Here is a 23,057-nt window from a genome sequence, read left to right on the forward strand (position 1 = left end):
TTATTGCAACTGAGATTTTCCACTGTGACTGTAGCCGTTCTTGGAGTCTCCAGGGTCTGGAGCACGTGTGGCTGAATGGAGGGATCCTCTGCAAGAACCTATTCCTCTGGAATGGTCAGCAGCATGTAATCCTGTGGGTAGAAGCAGCGATGTGGACATCCATCTTACCAAACCAGCTCTCCTCTCCCCGAGGCTGCGCCTGCCTCTCCTGAGAGGGGGTGAGTCCTATGAGCACACCATTCCCCCGTGGCAAGAAGACAGAGTCAGGGACTAACTGGATATGGTGATTAGTGGAGGGCAAGGAGGGTCTTGGAAATGTCAGTGAGGGAGGGAACAGGCTGGTCTTCAGGGCTCTTCCTGAAAGCCTAAGTATCAAGGGCTTCTAATGTCTCTGAGGCATTGGGGTTCATCCCGGCGGGTCACCCTGACGTGGACCTATCACCGGGCTAGAGCCTTCCACTTGCTCCCACCCACCGTGCCCATGCCTCTGCTGGGCCCGTCCACGCTGCTGGAATCCAAGCGCTCCTGCCTGTACCTTCTTCCCCCCCAGAGCGGGAGATTTCGGGGGGTCAGGGACTGGGTCTAACTCGCCTCTTTGTCCCAGCATCACTCAGCACAGGCCAGGCACAGAGCAGCTAGTGCCGTATATTGCCTGGCTGCATGAGTGGTAGTGAATGAGTGTGTGAGCAGGGAAGCCAGGGAAGGAGGCACAGATTGTGCACTGCCCACTTCTAGGTGGTGCCACTCATGGAAACGACAGGATGAGTGATACACGCTGCAGTTGTGCACCTGGCACAACGTGCGAGGCGGCTTAGAAGTGTGTGAGCCAATGAGCCCACCACCACCTATTCCTTTGCCTCTAGAGGAGTGGCTCTGACGTGAGACAGCCGCTGTGGCCGTGCCGGGATTTTGCTTCTCTGAGCCCTGACTCGCTTGTCTGTAAGATGGGACAAGTCACAGCATCAACTTCATGCAACTAATGGTGACGACCGCCTGGGTAAGGCATTGAGCCTCTCAGTGAGCCTACGGTCTGGTCCCCTGAGGAATGCATGCAGCCCCTCGGAGCCTCAGTCTTCCCACCTGTAAAGGGGGCGTCACCCCCAGGATGGCTGTGGGAGACAGTGAGTTAAGGAAGGGGAAGGGCTTGCCACATGTAGGGCCTTCTATGCCCAGGCCCCAGCTTCTGCCTCAGCAGGTCAGGGACCACGGCGACGCTAAGGCCCTTCTAGCTCTGACTTCCTATTGTGCCTCCAGAAGCTTCTTTTCCCAGCATTTACCTCAGAGAACTCCATGCAGGCCTTGTTGAAGGAGATGCCCTTGATGCTGGGCAACGGGAGGTGTTGTTCTCCTAGCAGCTCTGTGAACGGGACGGGTAAGGCGCTCAGTCCTGTGTGCAGGCTGGGCAGTGAGGGCCAGCCAGCGGACCCCTGGCTGCTCCTATGCCCAGGGCAGGGGCGGGACTGATGTGCCCCCTTCCCTTCCTCAGGGAGCAGCATCTCCATCCCCCTTCAGACAGCCCCTCCAGAAGGCCAGGCCTCTCTAATGCCCACCCATTTATTAACATCCTGTTTTACAGAAACTTCTCTCAGACATATTCAGTAACTATAGATGCCTTCTTACAAAGTTATTCTTCTTAGCACAATTTTAAGGAATGTTCATTATGTTGGAGTCTTCTGATGATTGTATCAATGAATTTTATTGTTCCTGTTTAATTGTGAGAAATGGTTGAAAAATGCGATACGTGCCTGAAAAATGCTAAAATCTTGGCAGAAATAGGAAATATCTCAGAAAAGGATTAGGAAAAAAAAAAGTCAGGATAAATTGAAAAATTAACTTTAAAACACTAGAAATTTGATTATATTAATAAGAAAATATCCAATGAAGCCCTGGCTGGTGTTGTTAGAGTGTTGGACCCAATCAGGGCATGTGTGGTGCACATCAATGTTTCTCTCTGTCTCGGTGCTTCCTCTCTCACTTTCCATCCCTCCCTTCCACTTTTTCTTTAAAAATCAATGGAAAGAATATTCTCAGGTAAGGATTAACACATACACAATAAATGAAAAAGAAAATATCCATGAATATATTGCATTATTAAATATATAAAAAATAGTTCTTCAAGAAAGTTTTTGGCGAATTGGTAAATGTGGTGAACTTGAATATGGTCAGTTTTCAGATTGAATTTCAATGAATTCATCATTTGGCTGGTTGATTTTTGACACACTGAGCTTTGGCAAACTTGACATATGCCCCTTTTCCCCTGTCCTCTGCACTGACCAACCCTCACCCCACCTCATCCACCCATCGGCACTCTGGGCTCAGGGGAGGATCTAATACCTCTTGCTGGCCTAATGTGGTATTTGGTCCAGTTAGGTGGGGGTTGGGATAGAGGAAGAGGGATAGTACCTCTGGTCTTCCATCTATCCTCTGATCTTTTCCAAAAATATAGTTTCCACATAATATTATATTAGTTCCAGGTGTATACATAATGATTTGACACTAAGAAGTGATCACCGTGATAAGTCTAGTACCCATCTGTTACTATACAAAGTTATTACAGTATTATTGACTATATTCCCTGTGCCGTACTTCACACTTCTATGGATTATGTATTTTATAACTGGAAGTTTGCATCTCTTAATCCCCTTCACCATTTTCTCCCATTACAGTCTGCCCCCTTATCTGGCATCCATCAGCTTATTCTCTGTATCTATGAGTTTGTCTCTTTATTGTTTATTTGCTTTTTGTAATATTTCACATGTAAGTAAAAACATACAGTATTTGTCTTTCTCTATCTGACTATTTCACTAAGTATAATATCCTGAAACCCCATTCATGTTGTCTCAAATGGCAAGATTTCATTCTTTTTTTAAATTTTTATGGCTGAATAATGTGTGTGTGTGCGCTTGTGTGTATGTGTATGTGTGCATGTGTGTATATATATGTGTATGTGTGTGTGTATGTGTGTGTATGTATCTGTGCGTGTGTGCATGTGTGTGTATATATGTGTATGTGTGCATGCGTGTGTGTGAGTGTGCATGCGTGTGTGTGTGTGTGTGTGTGTGTGTACTGCATCTTCGTTATCCATTTACCTGTTGAGGCACACCACCCTTCCTATTGGCCAGGATCTAAGATACATTTGTTGAATGAGCTTCCTGTGATAGGTACTAGCAAAACGGGTATGGGGGTGAGGCTTTCTCCTTCATCTTTTGCCTTATCCCAGGTCAGGTTGCATCCTTGCCTACCTGCACTTTCTCTGACTGCCTTGTCACCATCCTTCCCCACCTCCTTCTTGAGCACAAATTGCTCACTTCATGCCCAGAACCTCCCCTGGGCCTTAGAATAGATGCCAAAGTCTTCAGCCTGGCTAGCCTTTGAACCTCTGCCTGCTCCTCTGGCCTCACTCTGCAGGCCCAACATGAGTCCTTGAGTTGGAACACAGAAAAGAGCCACTGTTAGGGAAGCAAGAAGCTAGGGTTCTGGGTTCAGCTCTGTCAGAGACTTGCTGTGTGACCTTGGTTAAGTTACTCAATGCCTCTGGCCTATCTGAAAGACAAGGAGGCCGAGCCAGGTAATTTATCAGAGATGAGTAATCACTTCTGTGTTTGTGGACGCATGCGCTGACCAAATAATCATGGGGGTGGGTGGACAATGGTTACACAGACTGCATCAGGGGAGGCGAGAAAACCCATGAGTTCTATGGGGAAGAGGCACCCGACTAGACTCTTAAGTTAGCGTCCCACTTAAGGGGGGCATGTTTGCCGAGGCCTCACTGGGCTGCTTCCTTTGCGTGTGTAACCCACCTGGGTCCTGTAGGCGCTGGTGTTGTGAGCTGTGGGCTCCACCGCCTCTGATGGGCCTTCCTGTTTTCACTTTCCACGCTGACCCCTACCTCCCCCAGAAAGCACTTCCCAGCTCCTCTCCCCACATCTGAGTTCCTGTCACCGTACTGCCTGGGCGAAGAACAGGACGGCACACGTGGCCCCTTCCCCACCCTCCTCACCCACCACATCGCAGTGTTCAGGGTTTCTGTGCTGCCTCCTTTTGCCGTGTGCGTGGGCGATTCTTAACCAGCCCCAGGGAACAAGACAGAAGGCAGCTGTACGCGCAGAGCTTTGGGCACTGTGGATGCTTCTCCAAGCTAGATGGTGTGTGGGCATGAGGGGACACCAGTGAGACTTACCGTTGTGACGGGGCAAAAACACCCTCCTCAGAAGCTCCGAGACAAAGGCCTTCAGACGTTCTTTCTGCAACAGGTGAAAGAGGACTGGAGGGTCACTTCAGCTGGGTCAGCAGATTGTGACCTCTGGAAGGGGGGACCCCAGTGGATAGGTACCCACAGGAGATCAGGAGTAGTTCTGGGGACCCCACTTTTTAAGGCCGTTGGAGCCAGATGGACAGATTAGTGAAAGGACCGGGGAAAGTTGAGGGCCTGGAAAAGCAGCCTTCACCGCCTGTCCCAATGCCTGTCTCATCGCTCAGGGCAGCCCCGGGAGAGAAAAACGGTTGGGCCAGAGGAAGCCCCCAAGTAAGGCTGGAGCAAGACCGGATAGAACAGGCATGATAATGTGGAAGTGCTTTCTGTACAGGTTCAGTCCTTTTGTTGTTTTTCTATCTCACAGTGTTTCCCGAGGAGTCTAGAGCATGAGGCTCCGGCCTGTGGGAGTGGAGGGTGATGGGATGTCCCCAGGGCAGGAGGAGGGGATGGCATGGGTCTCCCTCAGACGGGCAGGGCGATGCGGAGCTCTCCCCGTGCAGGAGCAGGGACCACCCCTGGGGGAAGAGACCACGCGCTCTGCCTGTGGACTCATTAACAGGAGTGGCCAGCCCAGCCCACGACAGAGAACCCCACACTGCCTATGTGGGTGCCGTGGCTTAGGACGCGGGGCTCGGGGTGAGGAAACCCAGCGAGGGGCCCACAGCCCTGCGGGAGGCGCAAACGGAGCGTTCTCCTGAGAGAGGCTGTTTCCCGCCTGCAGAGAAGGAGGTGCCCTTCCAAATCCTGGTGCCATCCGGGATGCACCGCTCACCTTCCCCATCCTTCCCATCAGGAAATCCTGCCAGCTCTACTAGCTCTTTCAGACCATCCTGCACCTGCCACCACTGCCGCCACGTGCTTCATGCCTCAGCAGCCCCTGCATAGTCTGCAAGCCTGGGGGCGGGGTGGCCTCCCTGCCTCCACCCTGGCCCTTCTGTCTGCTCCTCCATGGGCTTTCATGCCACTTGGTAAAAGCCGGTCCTGACTAGAAGGCCCCGATGGGCCTAGCCCTGCCCTCTCTGACCTCTACTCACCCTCTCTGCTCCAGCCACCTTGGCACCTGCCGTTTCCAGAATGATCAGGCACACCCCTGCCTTGGGGCCTCTGGTCCCCTCTGTCCCCATATTCCCACCGCTTCTTCCCTTATCTCCTCCCATCTTTGCTCAAACATTTACCTTCTCAATGAGGCCTTCCCTGATCTTTTTAATATTGCCTCTACCTACCTCTTCCCCTCCTCTGCTTTCCCCATAGCACTGCCACCTGCCTACATAATATATGATTTACCTTATATATTATATACTATGAATGTGAGTTCTGCTAGGGTAGGGACCTTTGTTTTGTTCACCAATGCATCCTAAGACAAGGTGGGCACGTGACAGATGCTCAGTGTTAAGTGAACGAAAGAATGAAATGGACCAGTTTAAGTCCTGGGTGCACCCCCACCCCGGTGGGCATGGGGGCTCCAGGGCAAGATGAAATGAAGGATAGAAAGTGAGTGAGTCTTTGCGCCTGGACCGGTTTGGCTCAGTGGATAGAGCGTCGGCCTGCGGACTAAAAGGTCCCGGCTTCGATTCCGGTCAGGGGCATGTACCTTGGTTGCGGGCACATCCCCAGTAGGGGGTGTGCAAGAGGCAGCTGATTGATGATTCTCTCTCATCGATGTTTCTAACTCTCTATCCCTCTCTCTTCCTCTCTGTGAAAAATCAATAAAATATATTAAAAAAAAGAAAAAAAGAAAGTGAGTGAGTCTTTGAATCCCCTACATCAACAACTCAGGGTCTGCTGGTGGGCCTTCAGGACCGTAGGGAGGCCAAGGCAAGACTCACCTGCTTTGCGAGGCCAGCAGGGTAAGTGCTCAGGGTGACCATGGTGCTGCCAGAGAAAAGAGATCACCTCTTTAGTCAGGGCAGCTGCCTGGGGGTACAGTGCTCAGTGAGGTTCGAGTCACAACCTCCTCCCTCCTTCCTTCCTTCCCGTCCTCCCTCTCCCCATGTCTTCCTCTCTCCCTCCTCCTATAAACCACTCTGTTCAGCTGACAGCAGGCATGAACACGTGTACCCCTTAACCACACCCTCCCTCCATCTCTCTCTGCGCGAGTCATCTTATTTGTTCAACATCCAACGCCAAAATAATTTACCTGTAGGGAGTGAACTGGAGTTTTAAATTCTGATTTCTTGAGGAAAACATAGCCTTGGAAAGGAGTTTCTATGGCAAAGTGAAATTCAGTCAGAACCGGAGAAGAATTTACATCCTGGTTAGAGGTGATTCCCTTCGCGTCCACCTCCCATGAGTGCCTGTCTGGGGCCAGCTCCCTCTCACCCAGTCCTACCCGCAGCCCAGCTGCTGGTTTGCATGAGTTCAAATTATGACTGTGTTGGTGTTGCCCAGGAGAGGGCGCAGGTGGGTGCTGGCTGCTCCTGGAGGGCAGGGAAGGCTTTGGGGGTGGGGATGGATACAGGGAAGGGACTCAGCCCAGTGGGTGGAAAGCCCTTTGCAGGTGCCAGCTGGCTGGGGGTTGAGGTTTCCGGAAGCCAGAGGACCCTTTGGTGTTTGGGAGGTTTCTATGGACAACCGTATTCACATGGCCACCGTATACATGGGAAGCAGGGCTTTCACCTCAGCCAGGGATGACTGTTTCTTTGCCCCAGAACCATGCCAACTAGGATCCCAAGATCGTGCTGTGCACACCGATGCCGATGCCGCTGGGCTTGGCTAGGTGGGGCGACTCTCTAGATGAGGCAGCGCCCCAATGTCAGGGTCTGTGGAATGTAAATAGGGATCCTGGGGGGCTCAGGATAGAGAAGTTGCAACTTGGGGGAGCTGTACTTTCCCAGGGCCTGGCCCTCTCTAGCTTGGGTCACCTCTCTCTCAGGAAGGAGAGTGCAGACACATTGAGCCCCTCCATCAACTGCATTTCTCTGATCTTCTGTTGTGGACAAGGGCTTTCGGTGCAGCCATGTCCAGGGCAGACAGTTAACATGCTGCCACTCCAGGGCACTGAGCAGAGAATCCCGGAGGCAAAACCCTTTAGTTGCTGAGGGGGTTCTCAGGGAGCACTGGGGCCTGACCTGAGGCAGGAGGTGTTAAAGTATTTTCATGTTTTAACAGCAGGCTGTTTGGGGATGGGCTGGTTGATGATGCGGCAGTGAGGTTTGCCACTGTGTGTTTGTTTGTTTTTTGTCATACCGCTTCAGGCAGGGCCCGGGAGGGACCCTCAAGTGGACCCAGGGCCCCTGGGGAACAAAGAAGTTCAGGCTTCACTCACCCAGAAAACGGAGACAGAAGGGGTGCCATTGGGCCTCAGCAGCATGAGGGAGCCCTGCTGGATGACCGTGGCCCTGTGACCATCAAGGTGGACCGTGGGAGGCTCAGGGGTCCTGATGGCCAGTCCCATTCTCCCTGGGGACTGTTCAAAAGCCAGAATGAAGTCGAAGCGTAAAGGTGTGGGCAGGCCGAGGCGATGGCTTTCCTCAGCCCCCAGCTTGGAGGAACAGGGGGAGACCACCTGAGGAGTCAGGGTGTCTTGTCTAGTTCTGCGGTTTGACCTCGAGAAGGTTACTCTCTCACTGAACTCCTTGGAGGTCAGGTTACATCCTCCTTCTCCGGGCATGCATAGCAGGTACGAACATAGTTTTTGGAGTTCGAGTCCTATCTACCACCCGCAACCTGTGTGGCCTGAGACAAGTTTCCTAATCTCTCTGTGCCTCAGTTTTCATACTTGTAAAATGAGGATAATCATCCTGTCTATCCTATAAGGTCATTGTGGGGATAAAATGAATTCATTGATATCAAGTGCTCAGAACAGGACCCGGCACCCAGAAATGCTATTGTTATCAATTGTGGTTGTTGTGGTTGCTGCCATTCGGGTGCCCTATTCCAGAAGCCTTTGGAGAGAGGACACTAAGCGTGGATTTTGGAGTCTGGGACTGGGCTCAAATTCTGATTCTGCCACTTACTGAGCAACGTGAGCTTAGGCAAGTGAATTCAGCATGCCAAACCTGTTTGCTGATGTATGAAAATGTGTGAGAGTGCAGGTCTGCTGAGAATTATGTTCACGTAGGCAGAGATGCCTGGCACACAGCTACCGCTCGCTGTGCCTCGCTCAGCAGGCTGGTGTCTTGTTCGGTGGTGGATAATGACAGCCACGTGCCATGGCCACTGGGTGGGCGCGGAGCTGAGTGCCTTACGTGAATCACCTCCTTTACTTCTCACAACACCCATGAAGCAAGTGCAATGATTTTGTGAGTCCACAGGAGGAAACTCTGGCCAAATGGGTCATGCCCAAGGAGGCCAGATCCCGCCCCGAATCTTTTCTGGGATCCTTGCCAGGGAGCTGGGGAAGGTGAGGGCGGGGGGAGCTGGCAACACACTCACCTTGGGCCTGGGGTCCAATCCTCTCAGTGACAACAGCTGAATGAGGTAGGCAGCCTGGAAAAAGGGAAAAATGTGTGTTGGCCTTTTGAATCCTTAGATCTGTTCCGAGCAGGTTTTGGGGATGTTAATTGGGGTTCAATGAGATGTAATTGACCCCGACAGAATGCACCACGTGCACACCAGTCAGTCTGCACGGAGGAGCCATTCACTGGAAAGAGTAGCCTTTGATTGTCTCAATGATCTCTCCCTTTCCCAACATTTTATTGTGAAAAATTTCACACTTACATCAAAGGTGCAAGAACATAGAGATTCTACGAATATTTTCCTATATTTAAAGCAAGTATATCACATTTCTATCCATTTACCTATGCTGCATTGATTTTTGAAGGCCATAAATCATTATAAAAACAACAAATTGTATAAAGTAAAAAGTAAAAGTCTAACACCTCTTCCCCCCTCTCCCTAAGTCCTATTCTCAGGGGTACCCACTGTGGACATTTTGGAGTGTATCCTGACAGACATTTTCCCTACACATGTAAGCATGAATAGATGGGAAAATTTTAGCCATGTGGCCCTACACCTTGTTTATTCCTCTCACCAGTACATATAGAACAACTCCATTCTTTTTAACAGTCTCAGAGTGTTCTGCTTTCTATGAGCATAACCTGACTTATTTTTTAAATTCCTTATTGATGGACACCTAGGTTAACTTTGTTTCTCTTCCTATAACAAGTGAGGCTACAAAGAACCCTTTGCACATACATTCTTGCCCTCTGGTGTAAGGATTTCTCTGGACATGGAATTACAGGGTTCACGTCTAACTGTTTCTTAGCTGCCCCACCTGTGTGGGCTGGAGGGAAGAGCATGAGGAGGCAGGAGACGGGTTCCAGTCTGAATTTCACCTGCTGGGTGACCCTGGACAAGCCACTTTTCCTAGCTGGACCTTGGTTTCCTCTTGCAAACATGGAGCAATAACATCAGAACTCTTCCAGATAGGAATCTTAGGATTTTATATTTTAGTGTTTACTGAGTACCCACTGTGTGCCCTTCACATAGTATCCTGTTCACAGTCCCTGCCCTCAAAATGGGGGACACAGTAAACATACCATTCCGGACAGCGCCTTAGAGAGGTCTTCACCGACTTCCCTGGCCAGGGTAGGGAGCCCTCTCCTCTTGCCACCAGTCACTTACTGATCCATCACTCTATATTATTTCATATGTCTGACTGTTTTCTTGTTCGGGTTCTCCTCCCCAATCTGACTGGGTTCTGCCAGGGCAGGGACCGGTGTGCACAGACCCCGGCTCACAGAAGGCCGTTAGTAAATATTTGAGGCATACATGGATGGATGCGTTTTGTGAAGCGAGCCACAGGGGGCCTGGGAGTTGAAGGACGACTTCCGAGAGGAAGGGATGTCTCTGCCGGAGGAGTTATCCGGGTGAGGTCCAGAGGGGAGAAGTGGCTTCCCTAGGCCACCCAGAAGGGGATTTCTGCCGGCTCACCCTTGGCTTCTTCGTGTGAAAACAGAGCAGTAACATTTGTTATGTCCCACCCTCCCTCCCCTCCCCCTCCACTCACCGTGGGGTCCCGGGGGTCCACGCAGACTTCCTTGCTGGCGTAGAGGCAGGACAGGATGTCATTGTAGGCGTCCACCCGAAAGGCCAGGTCTGCCATGCTGCCCTGGGCTAATTTGGGGAGGTCCTGGGGGGCCAGGAGGTCCAGCCTTGGGGCTCTCTGGCCTGGGCCGCAGCGGGTCACGAGCTTCAGAGAAACGAAGGGGGAAGAAGAGATTCCGTGGGAACGGCCTCCCTGGCCAACAACCGGTTACAGCTCACACACACTCACTGTGCGCAGGCTCAGTGCTGACCGTTTCCGCGCACAGTCTCCTTGGAGCCTCACGACAGCGCCGTGAGATGGGGACTATCATTGGCACCATTTCTCGGGCGAGGACACTGGAGCCCAGAGAGGGGAGGTGACTACTTAAGATCCTACACATGGTAGGGGGTGGAGCTGAGTTTTGAACCCATGACCTGTTGTTTCCATGCTTCTCCCTCATTTGACGCTACTCCCTTCCCTGCACCCTGTTAACGGCACTCCTTCCTATCTACTCAATCCTTCCTGACCTCCTCTCGTTCCATGGGGGCAGATGGACAGCCAGCCTCATCCTTTCTATGGGATTCATTTCTGCATTTGAGGGGACCCTCCCAACAGGGCATTGCGCATGGCCCTGCAGTCCCTTGCCTGTAGTTGGGGCTTGGTCCTTGCTCCTGGGACATGCAGCCCTGTGGCCGCTCCTGCTCTCCCGCGTTGAGGAAGGACTCCCTGGGCTCAGCACGAGCTCCGAGGACAGGGACCTGGGTCTTCCTTTGCCTCTTCCTCCTCCTCCTTCCCCTCCTCCCCTTTGTGCTTCCGGCCAGAGAAGCCCCATCACATTCTCCTCTTTGTCCATCCTCTCCCAGATGCCCCCGGAGCTGTGCCCTGGCCAGGGGGCTGGCTCACCAGGACTTTCATCAGGATGGCGTCCTCGGTGAACTCCGTGGTGGTGACATAGTACCGGAAGTCTTCTGGGCCTGAGAGGGCCCGGGCTACAGTGAGGAAAGGAATCTGGCACTCAGCCTCCCCTGGGGCACAGGGAGGCAGCAAAATGGAGAATCTGTCCTCCCTCTCCACTCAGCTTTAAGTCCTTTATGGGCTGGGCTGTGCTTCTTATAACAACGGCCATTTATTGAGCAATACCTTTGTGCCAGGTCATATGCATTATCACAGAGTCTACTCTGTGGGCCTCTGATGATCCCACTTTACAGGGTCAGAGGCACATTGCTCCTTTCCTCCCCCACTGGAAAGCAGGCCCGCAGTGGGCAGGGTTGGTGTGCTTTGTTTCCCATCACAGCAGAGCCCAGGACAGTTCCGGGCACACAGCACAGGGACAGCAGAGGAGCCTGGACCAACATACACAAGTGGATGTGCAGCAGGTCTTCCAGCAGCGAGCTGAGCAGGGTCGTGGCCAAGGGGCACACCTGGAGGGAAGGCATGAGGGGGTCTTGGTTGGGGTTGGGTGAGGTTGAGGGCTCTCCTTTGCGGTTGTGCTCCTTTTCCAAGGGGTGAGAGGGGGGCCGGGAGGATGAGCAACTCACTATCTTTTGCAGGAGGAAGGGCAATGCCTGGTCCAGGACACGTGTCACCATCCCCAGAGCTTCATTCACCAGGAGGAAGTTCATCCTAGGGCAGGGGAGAGCAGATGGGGTCTGAGACACCAGTGAATGGGAGACTGAGGCCAGAACATGGAGTCCAGGGCAGGGCTGAGGAAGGTCCCCGTGAGCCTATGTAACATGGAAATTCAGAGTGGCTGCTCCCTTTCTCACCTGATGTTTCCCTCCTATTTCCTCCCTTTCCTTTTCTGCTTTTTCATCCTTCCTGCCTTCTTGCATTCTACCTCCCTCACTTTCTCCTGCTCCTCTTTATTTCTTCCCTATTCTTCCTCCCTGCCTCGGCCTCCTTATTTCTCTCTCTGATAAATGTTTCTGTGACTTTCAAAGAGGGAGAGATCACAATTCGCAGTAGAAGTCACGGCGGGATTCATGAAGGAAATGGCTTTTGTGCCAGGTAATTTGAGAATCACGGATAGTGGCCACCTTCTGCGGAAGGTTTAATGCTAAGTGGGTCCCATGGGTTCACTCATCTGTTCCCCACAACCACCCGAGCTGGCTGGGTTCTGTGAGAAATCCTGTTTTACTAGAAGTCAGATAGCTTGGCAAGGGGCCCCTATGTTAGAAAGCAGCCGAGCTGAGATTTGATGCACATGCTTAGCCATGACATTCAACGTTAAGGCTGAAGATACTGATGGTGGTGTGGCCTGTGGCCTTGGCGATGATCCTGACCCTGGTGTCCTCAGTCACTCAACTATGCTGGGGCAGGCAGCCTCAGCCCTGAGCCTCAGTGAGGGGCTGAGCTGCAGGGGCAGTGCACGGAGACCTGGCACCCACCTCCACCCAGTGGAGGCGCAGAATGGGCAGGTACTCACCGCTCCAGAACCGTGATGCTCAGGTATCCTGGTGGGGTGTGGCACTCCTCAAAGGCCACCTGGGTCTTGTTCCCTGTCTGCTCCAGCCGTATCCCCATGCGGATGTTCTTGATGACTTTGAGCCGCAGGATCCTGCAGGGCCAATGTGTCTAGACAGGCTTCACGCCACAGCCCAAGGTTGAGACCAGAAGTCACAGGCCAGTGGCCTGCAATGGCCCGGAGGGCTCAAATAAACACCAGGGGAGTTGATTAAGAATATGGAATTCAATCCCGGCTGCAATGGCTCAGTGGTTGAGTGTGGACCTATGAACCAGGAGGTCACGGTTAGAATCCAGGTCAGGGCATATGCCTGGGTGGCAGGCTTGATCCCCGATTCTCTTTATAGATTTTTTTTTAAAAATCTCTCTCTCCCTCTCTCTTTCTCTCTGAAATAAAAAAAAAATGAATAGATAATAAAAGAATATAGAGTTCACATATGCGGAACTTAATGAACAAACTGAACTACTGAGCAAAATAGAGACAGACTCATGGATAGCAGGCAGACAGCTCGGATGTTGGTGCTGGAGAGGGTGGAGTGATTGAGCAAAAAGAAAAGAAAAAAAAAAAAGAAAAAGATAAAGAAAAAAAAAAAGAGAGAGGAACTCCTGGACATGTACAACTGTATGGTGATTGCTGAGGGGGTGGAGGTAGAAGAGGGCATGAGGGATAAATGGTGATGGGAAAAAAAAGAATATGAAGTTCATACTTTGGAAAACCTGAAAGATCAGACAATACCAAGCCAGAGTCCTCCCTGGGTGGCAATCTCTTGGGGGCGCTGAGGGTGACCTTGAGATGGGCTATATGCTCTCTAGTTTGCTACAGTTCCACCAGGTCAGGAATCAAGTTGTATTTTTACTGCACATCATTACAAGGGTGATATTATATTTATTGTATAGCAGAGAGATATTTCTCTATGCCCATTCCTCTATCAAAGAAATATTTCTTTGTGCTCCTCTATCAAAAAGGGAAGCTAAATCAAGAAAGCCACATTTTACAAAAAAATATTTCTAAAAGGCATTGAAGAATAGTCCTTGTCAGGCCAGTATGGCTCAGTGGTTGAGCTTCGACCTATGAACCAGGAGGTCAAGGTTTGATTCTTGATTAGGGCACATGCCTGGGTTTCGGGCTTGATCCCCAGTAGGAGGGGGCGGAGTGGGCAGGAGGAAGTGATCAATGATTCTCTCTAATCATTGATGTTTTGTTTTGTTTTTAAATATATTTTATTGATTTTACACAGAGAGGAGTTGAGAGGGACAGAGAGTTAGAAACATCGATGAGAGAGAATCATCTATCAGCTGCCTCTTGCACACCCCCCACTGGGGATGTGCCCGCAACCAAGGTACATGCCCTTGACCGGAATCGAACCAGGGACCTTTCAGTCCGCCGGCCGATGCTCTATCCACTGAGCCAAACCAGTCCCGGCTGATGTTTTTTATTTTGAAAAAAAAGTATTTTATTGATTTTCCACAGAGAGAAAGGTAGAGGAATAGAGAGTTAGAAATATTGATGAGAGAGAAAAATCTATCAGCTGCCTCCTGCACATTCCCTACTGGGGATGTGCCCACAACCAAGGTACATGCTCCTGACCGGAATCGAACCCGGGACCCTTCAGCTTACAGGCCGACGCTCTATCCATTGAGCCAAACTGGTTTTGGCTAATCATTGATGTTTTTATCTCTCTTCTTTTCCCTTCCTCTCTGAAATCAATAAAAGCATATTAAAAAATATTCCTGTTTCATGTGCAAATACCACCACAGCACTTCCTCTGTTGGCTGTTGTTTTTATAACCCCAGGCCAGCATCTTCCCCTACGGTTTAGTGAGCAATCTGAACGCAGATGGGCAGTGTGTACTTTCTCAACAGCCAAGTACAGCAGGAGATTTGATCATCCCCACTTTGTAGGTGAGGAAACTAAAGCCCAGGGAACGGTTGCCCTTGCTCAAGTCACTTAGATGGTAAGTGGGATTGGAGTCTAGGAGTGCTGAACTCCAAGGTGGCCTTGAATTAGATCCTCCTCAGACCGTCCTGTTAATGCATCAGCCTTTTAGGCAGATGGGGTGACATGGAAGTCAGAGGGTTTTATCTCAGCTTCTGTGGCTGATTCACTGTGGTATCTGGGGCATGTCCCTCTCCCACTCAGTGCCTTAGTTTCCCCATCAGTAAAAGTGGCTTTGAAACAAGCTCAAGAGGAAAGGATTCTTACGATGCTTATGGTGACACAGGCAGCAAGCTTTTGTCAGCAGTGCAGGCTGCCTGCTGCTTGCGGAGGAAGCTGGGAGGAAGCGCCCGGGCACTCACCTCTGGAGCGAGAGGTACAGTTTGCATCGCAGTGTGACCTGCAGCAGGCTGTCGCTCAGGACTTGCAGGGTGACCTCGGGTCCTTTGGCATCTTCTATGATCAACCTGTGAGAGGGATGGAGGTGGCACAGCCTGGTAAGGCTTCTGTGGAGTGTGTGTGTAGTGTCTAGAGTAGGAGCGGACCCCAGGAAGGGAGGGGCAGCTTTGGGACAACCCCTCCCTGACCCCAGTTCAGCTGCAGAACACTGGGCTCCAGTTCCAGCCTCCAAGCCTTGAAGACCTGACAGGTCCCTTTTCTCTCCAGATCTCAGGGCCTCACCTTTTTTATTTTTTATTAAAATATATATATATATATATATATATATATATATATATATATATTATATATATATATATATATATATATTATTGATTTTTTACAGAGAGAAGGAGAGAGGGATAGAGAATTAGAAACATCCATCAGCTGCTTCCTGCACACCCCCTACTGAGGATGTGTCTGCAACTAAGGTACATGCCCTTGACTGGTTTTGGCAAGGACCTCACCTTCTGCAAAAGGAGATAATACAGTGGAGGAGCTGTCTATACACGTTTCACCTGTCTGAACTCAGTGTAGGTGTTCTGCAGAAGGGAAGTGGGCAGGTGAGAGTCTGGAAAAGCAAGATGGCTGGTGTACCCACTGCCATCCTGGCAGGAACCATCTGCCCTGCTGAGCAGCTGGGAGGGAGGACATGAGTCTCTGCTCTCCTTGGTGAGAGGAGCCTGACTTTTATGTACTTTTTTAAAAAATATATATTTTATTGACTTTTTACAGAGAGGAAGAGAGAGGGATAGAGAGTTAGAAACATCGATGAGAGAGAATCATCGATCAGCTGCCTCTTGCACACCCACTACTGGGGATGGGCCTGCAGCCAAGGTACATGCCCTTGACCGGAATCGAACCCGGAACCTTTCAGTCCGCAGGTCGACACTCTATCCACTGAGCCAAACTGGTTTCGGCAGTTTATGTACTTTTTGGACGTTAGATGCAAGTTAGTGACTCATTGGGCAGCAGCAAGTTGCAGTGCCGGAGGAGGTCCTGGCTCATCAGGCTCATCAAAGGCTGTGTCTGCCTACAGGCAGAATCTTCCATATATATATAAAAATATATATATAAATTTTATTTTATATCTGTATATACATAAAATTTCAGAGAGAAAGGGAGAGAGAGATAGAGACATCAATGATGGCAGAGGGGCATCAGCTTGGAAGGGCCGTAGGAAAACCCTACCTGGTCCAAATCATTCTGTTTTTTATTGAATTAATATTATTGGGTGACATTGGGTAATCCTATGCAATAAAAACCTAATATGCTAAGATGAAGGCAGAGATCAGAGTGGTGCTTCTGCAAGCCAAGGATCTGCAGAGATTGCCCGCAGCCTTTGGGGAGGAGGGGGAGAGCCACAGGGAAGACTCTTCCTCACAGTCCTTGGAGGAAGCCACCTGCCTGCACCCTGACCGCAGGCTTGTAGCTCCAGAACGGAGACACCGTGCGTTTCTGTTCAAGCCTCTCAGGCTGCGGCCCTTGGTTTCAGCAAACGAAGACAGCCAGAAAACCTAGAACTGGATGAAAACCCTCTTGGTTTTTAAATGCTGGCCATTTGTTAAGGTATTTTTTTAAGAACACTAGGCAAGACTGTAATTCCCAGGTGTAGACTGAAGGTGGAGGGTACCAGACAGAGATCCCTGATTTGGACCTTGCTTTTTTCTGTGGGAGATTTCAAGTGTCCCGGGGAGGCTTAAGAACACGAACAGTGCACCTGCTGAGTGCTCCCCAGGCCGCAGAGAGCCTCCATGGACACCCAGTCCTCCCCCCACGGCCTGGGGCTGCATGTAACTGGCGAGAACACGGCGCCTGAGGGGGAAGACAGGCCTAGCAGCCCCGGTTCGCTCACCCGCCTGCCCGGAGCAGCTGCCCCAGCAGAGGGAGGCTCTTCCCCGCGAGCAGGTCCCCGACCAGCGACAGGTCCAGCCCGCTGCTCTTCCTGGAGAGGCTTTTCTTTACGAAGGGCAGGTGGCCCAGGATGGCGATTCCTTCACCTGTGGCCCCCGTCACAGGTATCCTGGCCACGCGGTCCAGAATGCGGTGTTCCGAGAGCAGGTCTGAGATATCTGAGGGCACAGGACACAAGCCCCTCCTCAGCATGGGCTCACCCTGCCTCCAACAAACGTTCACCAGCCAGCATCTGCTCTGGTCAGGGAGGCCGGTGACCATTTAGCAACAAGTACTTCCGTGCTTACTCTCTCTCTCTCTCTCTCTCTCTCTCTCTCTCTCTCTCTCTCTCTCTCAAATATATTTTATTGATTTTACATAGAGAGGAATTAAGAGAGATAGAGAGTTAGAAATGTCGATGAGAGTCATCGACCAGCTGCCTTTTGCACACACACCCACTGGGGATGTGCCCGCAACCAAGGTACGTGCCCTTGACTGGAATTGAACCGGGACTTTTCAGTCCGCAGGCCGATGCTCTAGCCACTGAGCCAAACCGGTTTCAGCTGTGCTTACCCGCTCTTGGCTCCGGGACCAGGGGCCCTGTGGCTCCTGCCCTCGTGGGTGGTGCGTGCTGGTGGGAGACAGACCACACTGAGCACTGAAGGGAGCAGGCACGGCAATTCCGAGAGCGCTAAACAGTGCCACAAAGAAAACAAAACGCAGGCCAGTTGGAGCATGACTGGAAGAAGGGTGGTCACAGAGAATCTCTCAGAAGAGGAGGCATTGGAGCTGAGACCTGAATGAGGGGAAGAAATCCACTCCTGCGGGATCTGAGGGGGAGAGCAATGTAGGCAGAGGAGAGAGCATGTGCGAAGGCCCTGAGGTGGTGAGTTAAGGAAACAGATCTGTGAGGCAGGACTGTGGGGCCTGGGGGACAACAAGGAGCTCATGGCCAAAAGCCAGGGAGAGAGACAGACAAACAGGGCAGGTGCCACCCACGGGGGTAAGGCCATGGACAAGGCTTTCCCAAAGGGCTGTGAGAGCCAGGAGGGGGGAGACCTTCCGCTGGGAGAAGTTGGGAGGGATTCCCTTCAGAGCTTTGCTTGGATGAGTTGGAATTCCACGTGTTGGGAAGAAGGAAAAGAGCACAGCAGGCAAACGGAGCAGCACTAGCAAAGGAAGAAACCGGAGGGTCTAAGGTCGGGGTGTCGAACTCAATCAGAGAAGGGGCCAAAATCTAAAATCCAGCCTAAATCTCGGGCCGAATGGTTTACTGAACAGTCATAAACTGTCATTGTGATGGAAACGCAGCGGAGTGCAGTGATGACAGCGCGGTGCGGGCCACATTGCAAGGCCTGGCGGGACGGATTTGGCCCGCGGGCCTTGTGTTTGACACATGTGGTCTAAGGGGTGGTCAGGGCGGTGGTGGTGGGAGAGGCTGGACATACATAGAGGGCCGTGGGTGCCAGTGCGAGGAGCCTGGAGGTTCTCCCGAGGGCTCTGGGGAGCCACCGCAGTGCCAGAGCCCGGAAGGACGGGCCAGCTCTCAGCGAAGGAAGGCACGTTCTGCTGCTGGGGACGGGGAGGCCAGGAGAGAAGCCTCGACTAGGGAGGTGGTGCCATCTCTCACCCTCTCCTTCCCTGGGGCCTGCCTCCCTCGGCCCACCCCTTTCATGTTACCTGTTTCGACCTGGTCCTTGCTGATCCGTAGAAAGAGCAGGTGCTGGGCCTCCCCGTGGGCCTGGGGCAGCAGCCCCCAGCATAGCAGTGACCCCCAGAACAGCAGCATCCTCGAGGCCGGGACCTATGGACACAGAGCTGGGAAGCCCCAGGCCGCCTCCATGGCCTCACCAGGGACCCATCGCTCAGCGCCTTGTGCCTCTTCTAGAACGATCCCTCCCGTTTCCCCTCCCCTGGCTTCTCCTCTAGCTCCAGGCCCACTGGTCCATGAGCAGAGCCTGCCCTTCCCGCCATCTCACACTAGCGCTTTTCGCCTGGCATGCCCTTCCTCCTTGTGTGGGCTGCCTTCCAATCGGGGCTCTGCCACTTCCCGGCTATGTGACCCTGAGCAGGTCACTTGATCTCTCGATACCTCTGGCCTCTCACCCGTAAAATTGGGCTTCAACATTAATGGTGAGGAATACATTCAACAATATGCACCAAGCACTGAGCAAGCAATGGACCTATAACCCCGGTTAGTGTGGCTGGCCCACACTGTGAGGTGTTTAAAGATGTAGGACGTTTCAGGATCTTGAGGAGGACAGGGAAGGGTCCTGGGGGAGGCACCATAGTGGCTGAGCTGGGCCCCTGGGACTTGAAGCCATGGCTCTTTACCAACGAGTAAGGAAGTATCTCAATATTGCACCTAGTGTGTTTGTGCGGGGTCCTGGCGGCTGAACCCCAGCCCTGCAGAGTGTGGCCAGAGGGGCACAGTCAGGACCCTGGAGCCTGCAGGTGGGGGCGGGGTGTCGCTGGGTGGGCATAAGTGAGTCACCAAGAAACTCAGCTTCTGAAATGCTAGGCAGGGACCAGCTGGGATGCAGACACACACGCTGGGGTAAGCAGGGCTCACCGAGGAGCCAGCGCTGCACGCCTATGAAGAAGCCACCCAGAGGGCAATGCTTCCCCTGAGCAAGGACAGGACAGGATTAGCGTGCCCCCCCCCCCCCCCCCCCAAGCAGCTGAGCCCGCCCTCGAGGGCCTGAGAACATTCTTTCATTGCCTCGAGTCAGCAATGTCCAGATTTTTTGTGCTTGGTGGTAAGGGAGCTGCCCCAAACTGTGCTATAATTGGGTATAAAAAAGAAAGTTTTTGTTTGCATATGCAAATTTTGGACTGAAAAACTTGTACTTTTGGCATTAGCTATTTATATTTTGCTTCTAGCATTATTTAAAATTCACCCACTATTTGTCAGTCCTATGACAGACACTTCCCTCAGTCAGTTCACCTAAGTCAGTCCCTCCTCCCTCTCTGCCCTTAGTACTTCACACCATCCTCCCATCTCTCCCTCTCTTGTCCTAGATCACCGCACCAGCCCCGCCTTCTGCTTGAGCTCTCACTCTGTGGCAGACACCACGCCAAGAGCTTCACAGGTTCCATCCCATCATCGAGTCCTCACCGCAGTGGCTGGGGTCACAGGTAGCAGGTCCGTTTTGCAGAGGACAATATTGAAGCTCAGAGAGGAGCAATGTGTTGCCTGCCCCAAACCACACAGGGAGTAGGTGGCAGAGCCTGGATTTGAACCCAGGTCGGCCTGGCACTAGGACCCTCTGCGCCACTTCACCACATTAGTGTAGGTATCTAGAAGCACCTCAACGTGCCCCTGTGGGTCTCTTTGTCCTTACCTCTCCACGAATAGGGATGCCTGGAATCTCTGCCTGGTCTCTGGCTCCCGCTTTCAAGAAAGACACGTTTATAACCCGAGCTCACCACCATAGGTGGCACATGGCAGGAAGTCCAGCCCCTTGGCTGCGGCTGGTGCTCAGAGGAGCTCTTCGGGGGAGGGAGGGTCCTCTTGGCAGAGGGTGGCAAGGAGCTCTGGCCAAGACTGATAGGGCCTGTCCCCCAGGCTCCAAGGACAGACGCTAGGCCGGGCCAGCATACCCCAGGGAGGAAGTGGGAGGACCCTCCGGTTTGGGGGTTGGGCCCTTTCCCTGAGGTACGACATCAGAGCCGCAGGGCCTGGCTGGGTCTTCACTCTTGAAAGGGACCCAGGGAGGCTTCTAATACAGAATGTGCCAGCCATGGAGCCCAAGGGAGTAAGGGCGTATACTGGGGGGAGAGCGGAGGAGCCCGGCGACCGCTTTGAGACCGTTCCCCATGCCTTTTCCCTGTGTGGCTTCTGTGCCATGCCTCTGTGGTCAGGCAGGCCTGCGTTCAAATCCCCACTGTCAAGCGGACACTGTGTGACTGTGGGCAAGTTACATTCCCTCATGGGACTCCCTTTTCATGCCTGCAAAAGAAAAAGAATAAACCCACATATGTCTTTTTGGATATTGTGAAGATCTTTGAGGTTACGCATGTATTGTAGATGTTAGCACAGGGCCTGCCACCTAGAGAGGGTTCAAAAGAAGTTACTTGTTTTCATTTCCATTTTATGGATGAAGAAAACAGACTAAGAGAGGTTAAGTGGTTTTCTCAAGGTCGCTCAGCAGGCCTGAGACAGAACTGGATTTGAAGTCAGGGCTCAGAGAGGGGGCTGGCTACCCGGTGAAAGGGAAATCCAGGGTTACTATGCAACATGGCTTCCAGGCCCCCCAAGTTCTCACTCCCAACCAAACTGCTATGCAAAGGTCCTCTGATGTGAGCATCCTGGTGCCCCCATGGCGAGTGTGCATAGCTGGCTCTGCCACCGTGACGCCCTCATCAACTGCTGTCCAGGTGGTTATTTTGATGGCAGGCACATTCATCTCCAGGTGGCTTTTAGATTTTCCACAGGATTCTCTCCAGAATTAATTCCTTCCCCGTTCACAGCTCAGAGATGTGGTCAGCGTAGGTGTTACACTCCGTTTTTCAGCTGGACACACCAAGCAGAGGGGCTGATGGTGGGAGAGTGGAAGGCAGAAGCTGCCCAGGAAATGCTAGGTCAATGTCAGCTAGTGCTCCAATTCTCTCTTTGGCTAATATCAAAAGCAAGCGGTTGATGTTAGTGTGATTCAGGAGCATATTTTAGATGGGATGTACTTATTCTAGAATCTCAGTGTCATTTTTGGTTGGAAGATGCTCTAAAAGATGGCTGGTTCCCTTTCTTTCTTTCCTTCTTTCTTTCTTTCCTTCTTTCCTTCTTTCTTTCTTTCCTTCTTTCTTTCTTTCTTTCTTTCTTTCTTTCTTTCTTGTCTTCGTTCTTTCTTTCGTTCTTTTCGTTCTTTCTTCTTCCTCCCTCCTCCCTCCCTCCCTCCCTCCCTCCCTCCCTCCCTCCCTCCCTCCCTCCCTCCCTTCCTTCCTTCCTTCCTTCCTTCCTTCCTTCCTTCCTCCCTCCTTCCCTCCTTCCTTTCTTTCTCTTTCTTTTAAAAAAATATATTTTATTAAATTTTTTACAGAGAGAAAGGGAGAAGAATAGAGAGCTAGAAACATCAATCAGCTGCCTCCTGCACCCTCCCACCACTGGGGATGTGCCCACAACCAAAGTACATGCCCTTGACCGGAATCGAACCTGGGACCTTTCAGTCCTCAGGCTGAACCTCTATCCACAGTTTCGCCTCCACTTATTTCTATTGATTGGGTCTTAACATAGCTGCCACATACTTGGGGCAGAGAAAGGCTCTGGGGTTAATTTTCTCATGAGTCACTGGGGTTTGATGCAGGATGTTGGTGGAAGCTTAGAGGTCTCCCTCTGCCACCCCCTTCCAAAATCTGGCCTCTCTACCCCGGACATGTGGGAAGAATTGGTTGGAGCCTCATGGAATCCACCTCTTTTACCTCACCGACTGATCTCTGCGGAAAGGAGATTTCCTGGGGGAATGGGCACGTGGATGAGGCTTGGCTTCCATTTCACTGGCTGGGTGTTACTTGATCCCTCATCAGTAAGACAAAGACAATAATGACTCCTGTGAGGCCGGAGGGGTTGTTGAGATATCACTGGGTATTTTTTTTTTTTTTTAATCTTCTGTGGCTAATGAGACTCAGAGAGAAGTAGAGGACTTTTTCCTCTCCAGACCAGGAAGGTCGCAGGGTCTTAGAGATCTGACCTAGGGGTTCCTGCCTCAGGGGTGCATGGATGTGGTTGTGGCTCAGGCCTCATATGGAAGGAGGCTGGCGCAGAAGACCTCTCCTTTCTGGGAGGTGAAGATCGAGGGGAGTGATAAGTTAGAGAGTAGGAGGCATTGTGGGCTGATGTAGTGACGTAGTCAGAGCCTCCATTTCCTCGTTTGCCAAGCGGGGGTGCTGCAGGCTGTGGGAAAGGCTGGGGGATGAAGGTCCGTCAGACCCTTGGCAGGGCAGGTGCTTGTCTTGGTGTGGGTTCCCCGGCAGGATCTGCGTGCAGGGAGCTGGTTTGGGAGGGGATCTCAGGAGACTCTGGTAGCGGGAGGGGGAAAGTAAGAAAAGAGACAGCCATCAAGCAAGTGACTCCAGGGCACCTGGGGCTCTGGCCCGCTGGGGTATCG

General features: G+C 51.8%; 1 protein-coding gene across 1 annotated transcript; it reads right to left on the bottom strand.

Moving 5' to 3' along the window:
* Positions 1 to 18,742, bottom strand: LOC118707946. The gene is made up of 15 exons (XM_045574633.1): positions 18,634 to 18,742; positions 16,920 to 17,132; positions 15,528 to 15,530; positions 14,985 to 15,150; positions 12,649 to 12,780; positions 11,762 to 11,846; positions 11,545 to 11,644; positions 11,127 to 11,248; positions 10,206 to 10,388; positions 8,630 to 8,683; positions 7,521 to 7,736; positions 6,393 to 6,460; positions 6,082 to 6,127; positions 4,181 to 4,244; positions 1 to 131 (listed from the first exon to the last, which is right to left on the bottom strand). Exons 1-15 carry the CDS (start codon positions 18,740 to 18,742, stop codon positions 1 to 3), a joined length of 1,692 nt encoding a protein of 563 aa, XP_045430589.1.
* Positions 18,743 to 23,057: the final 4,315 nt, after the last annotated feature.

The sequence above is a fragment of the Pipistrellus kuhlii genome, unplaced genomic scaffold (assembly GCF_014108245.1).
Source record: "Pipistrellus kuhlii isolate mPipKuh1 unplaced genomic scaffold, mPipKuh1.p scaffold_m20_p_6, whole genome shotgun sequence".
Taxonomy (NCBI): Eukaryota; Metazoa; Chordata; class Mammalia; order Chiroptera; family Vespertilionidae; genus Pipistrellus; species Pipistrellus kuhlii.